Source organism: Eubalaena glacialis, chromosome 11, assembly GCF_028564815.1.
Source record: "Eubalaena glacialis isolate mEubGla1 chromosome 11, mEubGla1.1.hap2.+ XY, whole genome shotgun sequence".
In the NCBI taxonomy this organism is placed as follows: Eukaryota; Metazoa; Chordata; class Mammalia; order Artiodactyla; family Balaenidae; genus Eubalaena; species Eubalaena glacialis.
The window spans coordinates 47897824-47917170 of record NC_083726.1 but is presented as its reverse complement, the minus strand read 5'-3'; the positions used below and the strand labels follow the sequence as shown (position 1 = coordinate 47917170).

General features: G+C 38.9%; 1 protein-coding gene across 1 annotated transcript in view; it reads right to left on the bottom strand.

The window, feature by feature from the left end:
• PTPRB (protein tyrosine phosphatase receptor type B) overlaps window positions 1–19347 on the bottom strand; it is a 113314-nt gene that overhangs the window by 88410 nt on the left and 5557 nt on the right. The window contains exon 3 of the mRNA XM_061206321.1: window positions 13763–14013. Coding sequence (XP_061062304.1) covers window positions 13763–14013 — 251 coding nt within the window. The remainder of the gene's footprint in view (window positions 1–13762; window positions 14014–19347) is intronic.

Below are 19347 nucleotides of genomic sequence, written 5' to 3'. Positions count from 1 at the left end.
AGAAAGTTTAAACTCAGGTTTTTACTGATTACATTTTAAAAGCTGATTTACCTTTTAAAAACACTTATATTAATATGAAAAATTAGAGAGGTGTGTAATAGATTCAAGGCAGTAAGAGACTGGGAAAGGCTGCCAGATAACATCTTTTCCTAGAGGAGTTTATTTGAAACTACTGTACAAAGTACAAATAAGATGATTCATTTTATTCTTTGTTCTCATCTTTGTTTGGAATTCCTCAACTTCTTTTGAACCTATTTATCCTGTGTAATGACACTACATTTGCTTTAGAAGTTACTGCATTCCAGGCATTTGGAATCAGCCTCTCTGTAACTTTTCAGGGGACAACCTCTTCTCTTTGCCACTAGGAAACCTTTCCCAGACTGCAGGGGAAGGGTGGGACTGCTTTTGGTTAGACATGAGTGCCTAATGTTAAACCGTTGGTTAAACAGCTGCCTTTTAAACAAATAGTCATAACAATTAATGAATAATTGTTCTAATTTATATATTCATTAATTATGATTTCATGGATGAAAGCATGGCTCTTATCACGTCATGAACATACATGTTGAATGATACAACCGATCATCAGGGGTCCCAGGGTCACACTTTGAGAATTGTTACTTGACATCAGGGTTTGAGCTGGGTGCAGAGAAGGTTGGGGGAATGAAGGAAGAGTGGATTGGTAAAGTTGATTGGTTAATTCAAAATCCTCACTCATGACCTAAAAGGCCTTTCATGACCTGGCCTCTGCTTACCCCATGCCTCTCTCCTGCTTGCCTCCTATGCTCCAGTGGCCTGGGTCTAATAATTCATTTACTCATTCATTCAGCAAATATTGACTGAGCACCTACTGTGTGCCAGGCCCTGGTTTAGGTTTTGGAGACACCCCCAAGAAGCTGACTCTTTCCTGCCCCAGGGCCTTTGTGCCTGCCTTTTCCTTTTCTTGGACCACTCCTGCCCAGGAAGTCTGCTTAGCTGTCTTTCTCCCAATCTTTAGGTCTCAGCTTAAACACATCCCTATGGGGCCAGGCCCTTTCTGACCTCACAGGGGAAAAGTGTGCTGTTATCAATCTTCATCTCAGCAACCCATTTATTTAATTCTGAACATTAATGACACTTGGTAATAATCCAATTATTTATATGTTTGTATACTGTCTGCCTTCCCTGGCCATATGGAGAATTCCTTTAGGGCAGAGTCTTTGTCTGTCTTGCTCTTCTTGCACAGAGTTTGGCATATAGTGGAGTTTCAACAAATATTTGTTGAGTGAGTAGATGAATGAATGAATGAATGAATGAATGAGTGAATCTTTGTAGCTGCTCAATAAATATTATTATCTGAATAAACACTGTAAACAAGTCCTTCTAGACATGTTCCTGCTGGATGCCTCAAATATCATCTTGAAAGGGAGGGAGGGATGGAGCAGAGGAATGAAAGAGGGAAGGGCAAAGGAATAAAAGAGAGAAAGAAGAGAAGATTGATTTTGAAGAGAAAGAGGTGGGAAAAGATGAGTGGGAGGGAAGATGAAGGGAGGAAAAGGAGAAAGGGGAAGGAGGTAGTAACCTTTAGGACAGTGGTTCTCAAAAGCTAGTATCAGCATCATCTGAGAACTTGCTAGAAACATAAAATCTTAAGGCCCTACTACAACCTGAGGAATTTGAAATGTTCTGGTGGAGCCAAATAATCTCTGTGTGTGCCTGGGTATGTATGTATGTGTGTGTGTGTGTGTGTGTGTGTGTGTGTGTGTGTATATTTAACAAGCCTTCCTGCTCTAGTTGGTGAAAAAGAGCTATCCAAATTCCAAACAAAAGCCTTAGATTGTCAATCCCCTACTCTAAACCCTGATCCAGTTGTCACTTTATATTAAAGAGAGTTAATGATATCTCATTCTTTTAAATTTCACTGAGCTCTCTGGTTACAAGAAGCTATATAGATAATTTAGAAGAACTTGAACAGTTTTAGAAGGTGTCAAATAAGTAAAGTGGTGATGTAATATATGATAATATATTTTGTATAATATAGTATATATTTTATATAGTATATCTATAATATATATTATATGCATAGTTTGATATTTATAACTTCTCAATAAAGTACAGATGCTAAAGGGAAAAAGGTCAACATGCAGCAAACTTAACAAATGTTAGATGACAGGCCAATTCTGATGCCTTTTGTTATGCAACCCTCATGTCTGTTTCCCCAGATATTTTTAAAAAGAAGAAAGCCTAGCAATTAGGGAATGTGTCAATTAAAAACAATTACAAGATGGCAAATCCTTTTCTCTGTTTCAATTTGAAACTGTTTCAATAGTACATTACAGCAAAAGTGAATACGATTTTTAACCTGCAGCCGGTGTCATGCATTTAAAAAGAGATTTATTAAAATTTAAGGTAAGATAATTTTGATAAGCAGTTTTTAAAAAAGGACCGTGACTTTTGTGTTTAGAGAAACTGTTTTGGGATATTTATATTTCAAGGAATCTTTCTAGCTTCCTAGGTTGTAACCTTCCTAGGTCATAGGTCTCCAGGAAAATGGAAATTATACAGGCATTTGGGGGTAGTTTAATGAGGGGGTGGATAAAATGAGAAGGTGCGTGTTATATTTATAGCACCTCCCTGGCTAAAGGATGATAGTATGTTAGATAGTATGATTATTAGTACTAATAATAGTATATGAATAACAACAAATGTTAGAGAGTATGATTATTAGTACTAATAATAGTAGATGAATAACAACAAATGTTAGAGAGTATGATTATTAGTACTAATAATAGTAGATGAATAACAATAAATCATGGATGCTGAGCACCCAGCAATGCTAGAGAGAATGACAAAGTGCACGGACGAGAATGTCTTTCTGAGAACATCCAAATAATAATAAATTACCATTGCTGTCAATCCCATACTCAAGAGAAATTCCTCAAGAGATCAGCACAAAAGACATTTACCGGCTGCTCTGACTGTTGGCAGTGCCAAGATTTTTTTAAATCCTGGAAGGGCGGGGTGGGAGTTCTGGATGTGTCTCTAAGAGCAGCCCCACCATCTCTCCCAGACACATCTCTAAGGTTTCTTGGTATTTTTTATTTCTACATCAATTTTTTACCCTCTTCCCTTCCCCCACTTTTTTTTTTTTTTTTTAAGTCTGGAGGAAATGAGCTTTGCATAGCTTTTGTCAGAGCTTTGTAACTGTACACAGACGAATGACTTAAAACCAGATGTGACTGTAAACGAATCACTTTTTCAACCTCAAGCACTTCTGCTGCATCTTCATTCCCACGGTTCCGGCGCTACTACCCCACCCTCGGAAATGAGTCGGCCCACACACGAACTGAATCAAGGCGTTAATACGGCCAGTGGGGCTGCCTATGTGGGCGTGACTGCTATACATTCTGGTTTCAGGAGCAGGGTCATGATTCTCATGACTATCCAAGCCCTAGGATAGTAAATAAGCAAAACATGGCTAACATTGGCTTTAAGGGAAAGGAAAATAAAAACAAAAGAAATGATCACACATCTCATCTCCCTTAGACAGTGATGATTGGAGGGTAAAGATTCTGTCTTCTTTTTTTCTGTGTATCATGTTGCTAGAACATCATTTCCCATGAATTCACTGGAGCTCGCAAACAGAGGGCTCCCTATTTGACCAGCACATGCGCCTCTTCTGGCTTTTATAGTGTGATCTTAATATAGTTTTTTAAAAATGGAATAAGCAGGTAATGTTGAGAAAAATAGGAGATTTTAAAGGGAAAAAAATCTGGATTTTTGACTTTTCATTAAAAAAATAAAAAGATGGAGGCGTGCTGGGCCAGCATTCTGCCCACCTTGTCCACACAGTGCGTCTTAGAGTCCCCTGAATGTTGAAGCTGAGAGTGATCAAAGCAGAAGATCAAAGGATCTTACCATGTTTTTCAAAAATATAATGATAAAACCATCAGCTAGATTAGAAACCTCTTGCTGGAAGGAGTCATGGCTCTTCATTATCTCCCCCATATGCCCAGGTTGTGGAGACTCAATGTCTATTCATCTATTGACAGTAAATATTCACACCTCACCACTAAACAAGGACATGGCTAAGTACTGGGGAATCTTAAAAGCAATTGTATTCTTCAGTTGCTCCAATGCAGACCTGGAACCCTTAGCATCACAGAATCCAATAATACCTAGCACCTAAGCCTTAGGATAAGCTAGTGCCCAAGCAGCCTCTGACTCCATGGAAGACCGAATCCTTCTAGAATAATCCAGAGGTCATTAGATTCAGGCCACCAGGGTCAAAACTCTTAGCAAAGCATCTACTGCGGTATCCTCTCCACAGCTTTGCTGTCCTGGGCTGGAAGTACAGCCTTGCACAAAGAGGAGCAAACACAAATGTTCACAGACACACAGATGAAGGGCAAGCACACTGGTAGTGTGTGTTCATTGGCCCAGATCTGTTAGAGATCCAGATCAGAAGAGCTTTGATGAAAAAACAGGTACCTCCTGTGTACTTTCCAAATAAAAATTACCCTAGTGGTGATCTCATCTGGATTTAGCAATGGTAGGATTCTGTTGCCAGCTCCCTCAAAGGGTGGGAAGGATGAAAAGGATCTTCCCTTCAAAGACAGCCCCTGGAATTCATAGCATTTCCCCTTTCAGTGACTTTTCACCGTATTTCATAACTGGTTTTCAAAGCTGTTATTCTGTGAGTGGAATGAATATGTGGGTGCAACCAATATGTAACTGGGGTAAATTACAGGGATTTAAAGTACTTAGCAATCTTTTCCAGAGTTTCTTTATCTTATCTTCATACTTATCATCCAGCTCATCCACCAGTTCTGACCCTTGGATTTACTGCTCTTTCTTGCAAATTCATCATCATTTCTCACAGTGTTTGCTCTCCTCTCCCCCCCATCCACTCCCTCTCTCCTCCTGATCCTTGAAGAAGATGCACAGGTCTTTGTAAGTCTGAGCCACTGGTCTACCCCTAACTCAGGAGCATCCCTTGGATTCTACCCTATAAAAGCCCTTAAGCAAACTACTCTTTTTATTTTTTAAACTTTTTTGTTCGGAAATAATTTCAAACTTACAGATAAGTGGTGAAAATTATATGGAGCGCTACGACATATCCTTACCAAGACCCACTCATTTTTTTCTTTTAGCATTCCCCCACATTTGCTTTATTATCATCTCTTTCTCTCTATATATGATACTTTTACCTAAACCACTTCAGAGTGGGCTGCATATCTTCTGAATTAAGTGTGTAATCTCAGTAAAGATATCAAATTTAAGAAACACAAAATTGATAAAATGCTTTAATCCACAATCCGTATTTCAACTTCGCCAGTTGACTCAAGCATGTCCCTTTAGCATTTTTTGTTGTTGTTGTTTTTTCTCTGTTAAGGAGCCCACCCAGGATCCTGTGTTATATTTAGTTGTCAAGTCTCTTAATCTTCCATAATCTGGAACAATTCATCAGCCTTTAAAAATGATTTTTATGACACTGACTTTTTTGAATGATACAGGTTAGTTATTTCTATGGTACGTGTTTTCCTCCATTTGCATTTGTCTGATGTTTCCTGATGATTAGATTCAAGTTATAGGTACATGTCCCCCAGAACTGTTCCTCTTCTCTTGTGTTCAATGGTTTTTTCTAACAGGTTGACTATTCAATTATTTTCCAATGGATCGTAAACATAATTGCACATTATAATCAATGGGGAGATTTTTACACTCTGGTGCTGATGTCCTACGTCAGTAAATTCTGATTCAGTAGGTCTGAGGGAGAATTTTGGAACCTGTATCTTCAAAAAGCTTCCCAGGTGATTCTGATGTATGTAAGACCAGGGCTGAGAGCCACAGACTTCCTATCTCAATTTGTACATCCTGGTTTCTCCTTCGATCTCATTTCCCCTCCTTTGCTATGTTCTCTCCTCTCTGCATCAACCCTCATCTGGGCTTGACCTCATCTGCTGAGGGAAACCCATGTGTCAGAGAAATACTGGCAGGTTAAAGAGCCCATTTCAATGCACATATTCTGTTTTATGGTTGCATTTTATGTGCATATGATTTATATTGTGACAAAATGTGAACCCAGTCTTTTGGTGCACAAAATGGAGAGTCAGGCAAATCCCCTATAACTAAAAGAAAATGAAAGAAAAGAAAAATCCTTGAGATTTTAAAGCCAGAGAGGGTCGAGTGAATTGTAAACCGTATTATGCTGTTGGCACATAGTAATCCATATTAGTGGGCCATCTGAGAGAACTGCAGCCTTTTGTCAGAATTAGACTTGAATGATGCTAATTATAAATTAGGGTCTACAGGAACACATCCCTCCCGCAATATCGTACCCGCTAGAATGGACTTCTTGCACTAGGGGCAGTCTCAGAAAAGTCTGTTTATCTCTTATCCCATTCACTCTAGGCAATCTAAGAATCTTCCCTTGGTCATGAGGAATCATTAGGAGATGGTGTGGGGCGTTTTGTTTTGCTACATCTTTGTACTTCTCCTTCTAGGTGTTTGTCTCGGTGAAGGGGAATATTGTCCCATCTTTAGTTCTGGCCACAGAGCGGTGGTGGCAGTGGAGAGACTCCCCTGTGTTTAAGTAACACGATAAAGGGATTGACCCCAGACTTGAGGGGGTGGGGAGGAGGTGCAGGTGTTTTGCATTTGCCACCTCACTTATTTGGAGACTCATGTTGGTTTGTGATGTCTCTGAGGGCCAACTGGAAGGAAGCACAGAGCCGTTAAACTCAGACCAGCACCACAATGGCTATTCATGAACTGAGGAAATGTGGTCCGTCTCTCGGGCCCAGGCCAGGGCAGGGTGGGGAAGGGAAGAAGGGGGTGTGCCTTCAAACCAGATTGAGGGATGTTGAGTAGAATCAGAACCAGCCAGTAACATTTTTAATGCATGTTCAAGGCTTGATTCCTTTGAAAGCATTTTCACATAATAACGCTGGTCCATCTGGTTCTTAGAACAACCCTGTGATGCAGGCAGGGTAGGGGTGATGAAACAACAACAGGAAGTTAGTATTACTTGCTAACATTATTGAGTACTTATCGTGTATAGCCAAGGCACTAAGCACTTTTCTTAATCAGATTTGAATCCTCACAACTGTTTTATGAGGCAGATAGAGTACCTTAATTATCCTTATTTTAGAGAGGAAACAAGTATGACTTGAGTAACTAGTAGATGACGCCACTTGGATTTAAACCAGCTTTCTCTGACACGAGAGCCCTAGCTCTTTACCACTTTATCAAACCACCTCCCCCGAGGTCACAGGGCTGAGAGGGGATCCAGACTGGACCTCTCTTGAGAGTCTACTGCTCAAATGATAAATGGAGGCTGCTCAGATTTTGACGCTAAACAAAATTCCAAGGCCTGGCTTCCCTCCCTTTGGAGGACACTTCTGCACATTTAACTCTTCCTCTTGTATCCCATGCCCAGGTCCCCAAAAGATTGACTTCCTGCTGCCTCCAGCCCTGCCTGTCTCTCCTTGCCCATAGGGAATGGCTAATACATGCAGGGCACACTTCTCACACCCACCTCTGGCCTGATCTACAACTGGGCTTGTGCATAAGAACACAGTATATCTCTGTGGATGTGGTATGCAGGGATGCCTGGCTGAGGGCGTGCACAGGTGCTGAAATCCAGCTGATGTTCCAATACAGAGTCTCGTGCATTCCCGGTGGAACCATGTGCCTGGAACCCCCTTTTTCTAGAACACAAAAAGTCTAGAGTCTAGCAGCAGTTCTCTATCTCCCCAAGCTCCACTCACCCACCCTGGGCCCCATTCCTTCAATGCTGTACACTCTGCAAAGTCACAGCAGGAGGCTGGAATTAGATAAATTAATTTCTGCTACTTGATTATTTAGCTTTTATGGCACCACCCCCTCTTACCTCCTCATGACACATGCACAAAAGTGCCGTCAGTGGTGGGAAACTAAGGCGTTTAGAAGTCCATGGGACAGATATTGTGGGTGAAGGACACGATTTATCTCGATCAGTGGTTCTGGAATTTAAAAGTACACCTCTGTGTGACTTGGAGGGCTTGTTAAAACACTGATTGCTGGGCCTTACAGCCAGAGTTTCTGATTCAGTTGGTCTAGGGTAGGGCCCAAGTGGTTGCATTTCTAACAAGTTCTCAATCTGGGTCCATACTTTGAGAACCACTGAGCTAGATATTTCCTGACTCATATGTAGACAAGCTTCTTGTTCCAACTTTGTCCTTGTAAAGACACATACTGCCACATAATACTGTGATGGTAACAATAATAACAGTAGTAGCTAATGTTAATTAAACACTATTTTTCCAGGCAGTACTGTAGGCACATGATACATGTTGATTCATTTAATTCATGTCCAGGATGAGAGAAGGAGAGCTTTGAAGCCACATACTGGCTCAGATTCTCAACCTTCCAAACTGGCATAAGACGATGTGAGGAAAGAGAAGGAAAAGGAAAAAGGTAGGGAAAATGCTGCTCCAAAGAGAGTCAACTTAGGACAACTTTGCAGTAGCACTGATGAGTGATGTTGGATTCCAAATCATGTCCTTTTGGCATTTACCTTCATTAATAAGAGCTCTGTGCAAGAGAATAAGGTGACTAGATGTGCAGGGTGTGTGTGTGTGTGTGTGTGTGTATGTGTACTCTCCTCCTTGCTCTGCTATTCTTTAATCATTTGACCTTGGGTGAGTCCTTGCCTCTTTAAGTTTAAACTAGGCATCTACAAAATAATAATAATAATAAATTAATAAATACTATGGTAGATTGTTTAATGACCACAGATTCCTCCCACCCAATATGTATGCCCCTTTTCAATGTGACTTTGCAGCTCTTCCCATCAAGAAGCGGGGTCTGTTTCTCCACATTATGAATCTGGCCTGGCTCATGATTCCGTTGACTGGTAGAATGTGGCAGAAGTAATGTGTGGTTACAGAGCCTAGGTCTCAATAGGCTTGTAGCTTCCATGTTTCCTCTCTTGCAAAGCTTTCTGAAACCATCACGTAAAGAAGCTGGTATAGTCGAGTGGAGGATGAGAGGCCAGGTGGAGAACCAAGCCTGCAGCCACCATCAACTGCTAGCCATGCAAGCGAGGCTATTGTGAAACTTCTAGCTCGACGCTGAATGTAACTGCAAGAGTGAGCCCAGGTGAAACCAGCAGAGGAACCCCTCGCTCCCTGCCCCAACCAACAAAACCGTGAGAAAAATAAGCTGTCATTGTTTTAAACTACTAAGTTTTGGGGTAGCTTGTTACACAGTGATGGAAAATACATACAAATACCCACCTCCCAGAGTATATGTAGGTGCTTAACATAGTTGCTGGCACACAAATTTTAGCTATTATTTTTATCCCCTAGATTCTCTTCTTTGCAAATGGTGTATAGCATCTCTTCATGTTTCCTTCCTCATAACTCAAAAGAACTGTTGTTGGAAGGGAAGACACAAATACATTCCACTTTCTCATTGAAAGTGTTTTGTGATATCCCACCCTCCATTCCCAATCCTATGTTCCAATCCTAACTCATCCTTTGCTTGTGAATCGAGAACACTGTGGTCACTTCATAAATGTGAGTTAGTAGTAATGACTTTGCCTTTCCAAGCAAAAGGTCTTAGTATTTCAGTTCTTATTCTTTCTTCTCTTGATTTCTCTTTCAGGTCAAGTGTGCTAAATTCTACGTAGTGGCTACATATGTATGGGGACAAAAGGAATGACAGATAATCTAATAGTGTCAGTGATTAAAATAACAAGTAGGAACTAGTGTCTGTTTCTGGATGAAGACTGCATTTGAAAACATGTGTTTGAAATGTTCATCGATATATGTTCAATATCTGTATGTGTGAGAATAACTACAGGGCTCTTATACTGTCTAAGTCTTTTATTCAGTCTTAACAGATTGCTGATCCTATACTCAATGAATCTGACGACATTGTGCTCTCTATGTGCTTCTGTAACATCATCTTTATTATTTATTTTTCACATCCCCCACAATGTCTGGCAGATAGTAGGTGCTCAATAAACAAGAATGGAATGTGTGATTGGACTGAAGTGATAAAATTCCCAACTTTCTTAAAAAATACTAATTTTAGGTGAAAGTTGAAATCACTTCTAACTTTCCATCCTGTCCCATCTCAGCTCTTCCACATCCCTCCCTCCCCACTCCCCCACCTCTTATTGGTTTAACTCCTATACTCCGTGAAGCTCAGTTCAGATATTCCCTCCTCCAGAAGACATTAACCTACTGCACACCCACTAAAACCTCCACACTAGTCAGGAACCTCTCTTTTGTATTCCACACAAGCCCATGTAATCTCCATCTCCCTCAACACCTCAGCAGATGGTGAGTTCCTTCAGGGGAACAACTTGTCATTCATCTTTGTGTCCCAGTAAAAAATAGCAATAACAGCTATTCCTTCTTAAGTGCTTACTAAGGATCAGGTACTGCGGTAAGCATTTTACAGGCATTGTCTCTCCTGGTCCTCACTACAGCCCTAAGAGGTGGAGGTTCATTTTATAGATGAGGAAACTGAGACTCGGTCACCAGCTAGTAAGAGGCAGTCAGACCTTTGACCTCAAAGCCTGAGTTCTTAACCACTCTGTTCTGACACTAGTTAAGTTCTTAGGAAATATTTGTTGAATGCATGAACATTTTCCAAAGACACGAGACAGTCATCATTGCTTCCTTCTCCTTTTACACTTTTTTTTTTCCTTTTGGTGGTGGGGGGCAGTTGAAGGGCGATTAAGAGATGAAATGGGGGAAATTAGAAAGGAGAAAAAGGAACTGGATAATTAGCCCCTGAATGAAACTATATATATATATATATATATATATAGAGAGAGAGAGAGAGAGAGAGAGAGAGAGAGAGAGAGAGAGAGAGAGAGAGTATTAGATGATAGAAACATATTAAACACTAGATACACACAAACTTCGAATACTTAGGCAATATAAAAAACATGGTTACTCAGCATGACCATCACACCTTGGCAGTAGATGGACATTGGCAGTAGATGTGTCATTTGCTACCCAAGTGGTCAACAATTCCACCCACTTCTATATCACTTCAATCAACTCAATACCCTAGCACTCCATCCCATTCTCCCCATTCCATTTCACTCCCCTCTGCTTAATTTCACTCCACTCCATTCCATTCCATTTCAGTCTCCAGCTCCACTCCATTTTGCTCCATTCCACTCTACACCTTTCTTTCCCTTTCATTTCTACACACCTTTAGTAAGCATTAAGCATTATGTTCAGGTGCTGGAGCTACAAAGTTGAATAAATACAGTCCCTACCCTCCAAAAGCTCACAATTCAGATTTTTCCTATCATCACCGATAACAGACCACTCCAACTCATGGCCCAACTACAGTAAGTCAATCCAAAATCCTCCCAAACCAGGAGCTACCTGATAAAGAAAATAACTGACACACAAAGATTTTCTTTGCACAATTCCAAGCGATTAAGTTGAACAATTTTGTTCCTCTCTAATACTCTCCTAGGTGTTGAGGTAGAGTACCTTTCAACATTACTTTTAAAGGACAGGGATTTTACCTCCCAAGTGACCCATTTTTACTTGTCAAAGTATTTAACGACAGCTGTTTATAACAGACTGTTATAAAGTAAATGCTCCCTCTGAATCAAATGATGATCTAGCAGGGTTGCCTCACCTAAGGCATGAGAGTCATGGAAAACTGCGGTTTTAGAAACTGCCTTTGGAAAGAGCATAGCTTTTATACATTCAGCTTCCGAGGACATAGTTAAGGTTTTGCCTGAGCTTCAAGAAAAAAAATGGAACACGAGATCTTTGGCTGCATAGTCATTCTGGTGCTCCATCGGGGAGCTCATATAAACTTTAGAGTGAACTTCACTTTAGAAAAATACTAAAAATCAAAAGCCAAAAAACCCTACAGAGTAGTTGCCACAGCCCAAGGCTGCAAACCCAGCTCTGGGGCTGGACCACGTGGGCTCTGTAACACGGTGCTGGGTCGGCCCCGGGACTGCTATGCCTGCAACAGAGCTCTAGAGCTGGCTGTCCTTGACTCATCCCAGTGAGCCTGGCCATGTCTGGGAGCTTTCTGTGTCTTTGTTTCACAATGGTCCGACTTGGGCAAAGATGGGGAAATATTCTTTTTGCTAAAAGACAATGCTTTAGTGTTCAGGCAGATATGTTTCTATTGTAGTTTTTATTCAGCATGTTTCTTATTTGACACAGTTTTTGTTTTGTACTAGTATCTGTCTCTGTCTCTATGGGTATATCTGTATGTATACTGATTAAAATTAGTACGTATATACTGATATCACTACATGTGTACTGGTATGTATCAGTACATATATATATACACACACACACACACACATCAGTACAGAAAAAATAGATATAAATATTTAAGCTCAGCTATAAAATACTTTTATAACCTGATGTTAGAACGCAGTTTTAGCTGAGGCAAAATGAACAAGTGCGCCACCAAGAAGTGTTCAACTTCAAAAGCAGGTGGTGAACCTCTCACTGATGTCGGTGGTTGAAAGGGCTCAGGACTTGGAGACTTAGGGATAGCACAGTGACAGTTTATGATGGCTTCCTTAAGTAAAAGCTCTCCTGCTCCTTTTTCCTGTCTTCCCTTCCCACTTTCCAAGCCCAGCCAGATCTGAAACCATGATGATCAAGCTGGGAGAGGTGGGTAAAGAGCTGAGTGAGAAGTGAGAGAATTTGAACATATTCCCTTTCCCTTATTTCAAGACCAAACTTGGTGGGGTGATGGGAGAGGAGAAGCTAACATTTCAATTGAATTCAGAGTTTGGGTTATTTCCTGAAATGGATATTTTTGCTAATGGGTTGAGAGTGAGGGTTGCATTTTAAAGGGATATAAAGAGCATCCAGAAAAGTCATGAGGCCTTCTGAACTTCTATTCAGAGGCAAGGCAAGAACTAGGTTGAGGGGAAGATGTATGGTACTGGCTCTATTTGTTTTGTGATCCATAATGAGGTAAGTGCTCACTAGTCGGGAGTCATGTGCAATATTCATTTCCGCACAATGCGAAAGAAACCAGAGCACTAAAATGCGTAAGTCATATGCATAGTGTTGGGCTTTTACTCTCTTTAAATTATTTGGGTTGCCTATTAGGAAACAGCTAAATATTGCCAAATGAAACCTTAGCTTTTAAAATTTGTTTTAATTATACTGTTACTGTCTAAAATGATAGCCTAAAACCCTGAGTGGAAAGCAAAACCGAAGAGATGAACACCTGAAATGGAAACACTATGTGTACAGACTCTATGGCTGTGTCACTGCTGCTTCTCAGCCATTTATCTGTCCTCTTGTGGATGCTGATGTGAAATTGCTATGCGACTCAGCTTATCCTCCTCCATGTTCACAAATCCATTAGAGTGATTGCTGAATCTTCCATTGCTTTGTGACTCTCTCCCCTCCCTTATAAGCATAAACGATTGTGAAATATATCCAGGGGGACCTGCAAGGGACTGATTTCAATTTCTATTTCCTGGTTTTAGGTTATCGTAAGCCTATGAACCCTGACGTCGGTTCAGAAATGTGGCCAACCTACAGGAGTGCAGTTATAATTATCTTCAGCTTATAAAGGTGTAGCAATTTTAATTCTATCCCAAAGATTTTCTCATTACACAAAATGCATTCATGTACAGTTAGCACCCAGGACACAGAGTGCCTGATCTCCCACTTGAGTAGCAGTATTTCCAGCAAAGCAAATCTTTTCAACCAATGGGCTTTCTGAGACCTTACCAAACCACACTCCATCCCCTCCCCTCTCCCCTTACCTCTTCAGTGGTGCTGGAGAAGGGTTGAGTAGTCCAGGGAACCCAAGATGTAGTTCCAGCCATCTGCAGATCGGGGTGCTGCCTCTGGCTGCTGTTTTGGCTGTAGTTTTCTGTAGTACTTCTGGTGAAGGTCTCTGTGGTATTACTAATAAGGTGTCCCGGGCTATATGGAAGTGCATTAAAAGTAGTGGGGATTTGGGGAGGAGTTGTGTTTCTAGTGCTCCTTACAGAGACTTCCGCTCCCAGGCCAGCTGAGGTAAAGAAAGGACAGTTGCTAAAATTACCCTCATGTTTTAGGGATTCTTCACATAAAAGCAATTTTACTTAGAAAAAGACCGCTTTAACAATGGGCACGTAGATAATAAGCTTCAGTTATATGAAAAATAGAAGATACTTTGAGTGTGACCATACTCATTTGCCCTGTCCATTTCACCCATCTATCAATTTTACCCATCTATCAATTTTACAGGGTGCAGGGAGAGTTGTGGAAACTGTGCTATCAGGGCTGTAACTGTGCTATCAGCATACAAAGAGGCTCAAAATGGAAACAGTATTTTTTAACATTTAGCAAGATGTAAATATCAGTTGTTCTCTTAAATGTAAATAAAATAATCATTACCATTAAGCATCTTTTCCTTGAGATGTGGAGGGTTGTGCAGAGTACCCTGTATACAGTGTTGCCAGATTTTAGCAAATAAAAATACGTGATGCCCAGTTAAATTAGAATTTCACATGAATAGCCAATAATTCAGTATATTTAATACATCCCCAATATACAACATTACATTATATTATATTGTATATTAGGAATATGCTTACACAAAAAAATTGTCATTTATCTGAAATTCAAATGTAACTGAATGTTGTATATTTCATCTGGCAACCCTACCTCCACATCTACCAGATCTAGGCTTTGATAAATGTTTAGACATTCTCCCTAGTTTCTGTTTGTTTTTATCTTCTTGAATCCGGTGCCACTATCACTGCCATTGTGCCTGGCAGACCAGATTCATTTATCCCTGGGGTGTCTTCTACAGGACAAACCCAACCGTACTATTAGCAATATGCCTTTACAACAAACTCCAAGAAGCAGTCTTAATTCTGCAGTCTTAATTGAGTTAGGTGTTAGAATGTCCTTTTACATAGATATTGATCTATTGTTGGAATGTAAAAATTTCTGTATGTGGAGATTAGTATTTTGGTCATTTTGAGCTTTGGCCAATGTCAATCCCCTGAGTTGACAGGAGATTTCAATTTTAGCTGTGACAATTTTAGCTCTAAGACCCTCAAAAAAAAAAAAAAAGATTTAATGATGAGGTGAGGACAGAGACAAGCTTCCAAATACCTAGCATGTAATTATGTGTCTTAGCATGTCAACCTATGATTACTCTTCTTCACTAAGGAGCAGTTGGTAAGTTCTCATCCTGAGAACTACTTTTTTTTTTAGTCAGCTTACAGAATTAATTCAATGGATGAAACAAGACCTCCTCCAAATTAGGTAAATGATCAAAACACTCTTGAAATTTCTTCTGCAAATAGCATAGCTTATCGCCATTGCATGTAGCTTTGGTATATCTTATGGAAAAATTTTTACTCTTCTGTAATTGTCTTTAATTAACCTTCTAAATGTATTTTTAAAACCTTCCAAACCAAACAAGTCCATTTTCCATTTTAGGCCACCACCTTTTTTCCAAAGAAAGAACCTACAGAATATTCAGGTCTGGTACCTCTTCACTTTGTGCCTATGTTTTTAACTTGTGCTATTTAAGAAGCAGGAAGGAAACTTTAGTCTTAACATTTGATTTCCAAATTTCGTGAATTTCAAAGCAGTGACGTGCAAACTTTGCTAGGCATCACATCACCTTTGGGGTTTGTTAGACAACTGAAGCCTAACCGCCCTACCACCCTCTACCCCTGAAATTGTGATTTAGTAGATCTGGTGTGGGAACCAGCACCTGCATTTCTAATAAGTTTCTCAGGTGTAATATACATCCAAGTATATAATTTTATCCATATATACAATATGAGGCAAAGCTGAATTCTAATCATTTCTTATGTGGACATTGAAGGATTATAAAGTAGATGGGAGGAAAGAAAATCCATCATAGAAATATATAAGGTGATGAAAATAAGTTCATCTTTCCATTGCCTGAACTCTTTGTTGAAATGGGTGCTATGAAATTATACTAAAAAGAGTAGATCTTTGGATGTTTTGGGTTCTATAATTCTTCTGATGTTCTTTGAAAAGGTATATATACATTTTACAGTTCATGAAAGAACAAGATATATTTTGACAAATGCAAGGAAAAGTTCTTACACAATGGAACAATATGTTGAAGCTATTTTTAAAAAGCTTTATTGTACCATTGCCACTACATTGTTTCCACATTATACACAATTCCTCTTAGAACACAATTCAAAATGAGGCTGACCGTCCTGGGTCCAATCTTAGAAGTTTTAGCACTTAATGTGTAAAAAGTAAAGTTCAGCACTGACAGCTCACCTATAAGATGATTTGCAATGACTGCATCATATAAAGCCCATATTTCAAATACATTTCTTAAAAAAGCAATATGTATTTTAGTTTATTAATTCATCTATGATTGCCTCAGAAAAAATCAATAATAGAAATGGAATTTTTGTATAATGATAATATAGACAATACACAATTTGTTTGTTAGTTTCCCTCTTTTAAATGATACAAAAAACTTTCGAGCATATTGAAAGAAATAACTTGAATAAAGCTCATTTTGGAGATAGAACATTTTAACTATATTGATACTTTCCATTCTGTAGGAAGATGCCAAATGTAATGTGCCCTTTAAAAGTGGGAAAATAATCTGGAAAAGAGGTAACAAATGAAACAGAAGATACCTTAGAAGAATGATGATTTGTATATATATATCTATACGTAAATATTTAAATTTAATATATAAAATATTTTAAATAAGATTGGGATAGAATAAAGATAAAGTGAAAGGTCTGGGAATTATAATAGTCTAAATAATTATTAGAAATGGTAAAATGAATAATTAACATTTCAGAAAATGTAGTCAGTGAAATAAAGGATACATTAAAAAATACACATGCCTAAAATTTGAAAAAGTGAGTAAGGAAGTGAAAAGTTGTTGAAAAGAGTACCAAAGGTGGAGAATTTACAAACAATGGGAGACACAACAAATGAGAAGGCATAATCAGAGGTTAAATTTTTTTTTTTTACAGACCTTAAAAAAGATGCAAGATTAGAAAAAAGTAAAATTAATAAATGGAAATTGATACCAGGACATAGCATGGTAAAACATCAAAGCATAGCATAGTAAAAAAATTAGATTAAAAAAATAAATGAAAGCTTAGCCAATCAAAGAAATACTTTTCAAAAGCCAATTACTACTCAACTACTGTACTATGGGTTGCCTTATGAAGATGTGCCTCATTTATCCTAATGCCCCATGTTTTCTTTTGGGAAGGTACAAACACACACATTGGAAAAGGATGAGATGGTGGGGTAGAAGGATGAAGGGGGAAAAATGGCTTATAAGTTCATGGCTCCCAGGCTGTGAGAGAGACATGCTGAGCCAGAGGCTACTTAAACAGGGTCAGGGCAAGGGCAGATGGAAAGTGGGTGAATAACTTGGTGTGTCCAGGGCTGGCTCATCCATTAAGCACATGGGAACATTGCCTAGGGCCCATGATTTTAGGGCCCATGAAATGATTTAATTTCTTTAAAAATAATTTTTCGAAAAGAACTTTCAGGGTCAAAGAAAATGTTAAAAATTTTTTTTCACACATCATGAAAGAATGAGAATGTTAGGACACATGAAAATCTATTAACTTATTTTATTTTTCCCAGTGGAGAAAGGGACCCACAAAGATATAAGAGCACATATGAAAGTCATTTGTGGCCCTGGGTGTTCCCTGATAAGTTCATTGATGTGTCACAGGTTGAAAATCGTTGGGGGACTCTGGATGCTGTGTTAGATATTTTTTAATGATCGTATAAAGCATATATTAATAATCATGACCAGATGATTTTCAATGATCATGTAAATAAATGGTTAATTGCAAGGCCCATGTTGTTATAATGATGCTAGGAGAAAAACTCTAAAATGGCTGTGACAGCCAATTTGGTCAAAGGCGAGTCTATACAAAAGACACTTTCGGTTTTGTTTTGTTCATTTCCCATCAAGCTCTCTGTATTTACAAGCACTCCTACCAATCCCTAAAGGAAATAAGCTACTAAAACCCTGTCTCCCAAGAGCATACATGATTGTTTACCTATTACAATGCTTATGCAGTTTATTCCTTCACCTGTATGAATACAATGAAACAATTACTTTAACCAACAGGTATATCAAGCCAGCCAACAATATGATTTACTTCAGCAGTGAAATCTCTTTTAGGGATTTTACTAACTCAGCCATATCAGGGATATTGGAAATATGTCTGCAAAAATTTGCCTGTCCTCAGATAAATATGAGAGCTGAATGAATGAATCTGTAGTAGATGCTGAATAAATGTTGACTGGTTGGCTGACATATACAATGTTTCTCTTCATACAGTATGAAACATCTTAGTGAAAGTAACAACTTTAGACAATCATCCAGGTGTTTATACTTGTAGGGAGACTTGGCATTCCTTGGAATAGGTATCCAAACGATAGATGGAATTTTGTACTCTTCATCCAGAAGACCTAGAACTACATGAGCATAGTCTACCTGCCAATAGATTTGTGCTGGTGCTGTGGAAACTCTTTTCAAGTTTAGAATGCTTTTATTTCCCTCTCCTAAGGATTATTTGCTTAGATATGCTTGCAGATCAGTAATATCCTCTGAGTAGATTTCTCTGTTACCCATATAAAAGAGGGGGCCAATGAATGAGTTATTTTCCAGATCATGTAGGTCCATAAAACTTCAATGATTCGGCCACTGTAACCTTTGTTGTCTGCTTGTGGTGTCAAGACTATTTCCTGTTGGAATAGATGCAACTGTAACTTTTGATTTAAAAATTCTTCTTAACTTGGGAAGAAGAGAAAAGCAATAGTCATGACTTCAATAGTGGCATAAAGTAGTCCTTAGCTTTCCTTTATTGTTCCCAATAATTCTGATATTCAGTACCTTTTAGAAGTTGAAACATTTACTAATTTAGACAGCATTTATTGACCAAGGGAACCAAGATTACCTTTAAAGGAGATGAAGATTTCTAAGTTATGATCCCTGTTAACAGGTTTATAGCACAGTAATTTAGTTTTTCTAACTCTTTTCCTTTTGCATCTCCTGTATATACAAAAGACTTGGTCATGGAAAAATGATTTTTTCAATTGAATTTCTAGTGAACTTTCCTAGAAATGTACAAGTACCCCCCAAACTGTAGACCAATATAGTTTTCACTTTAGCTTATAAGGTTTTTGCTATGCAGGAAGCCCTTTACTTAGGAGTGCTATGTTTTAAGAGCTTGTAAATCAGAGATTTGGGCCTCAGAATGCATTTTTACTCCTAAAGCAATAATAATCCTTAAAAAAGTCAAATGTGTGATTATATAAAATTGCTATACTGTTGAACAAAACACAATTTGGTTTTTCCTTATTG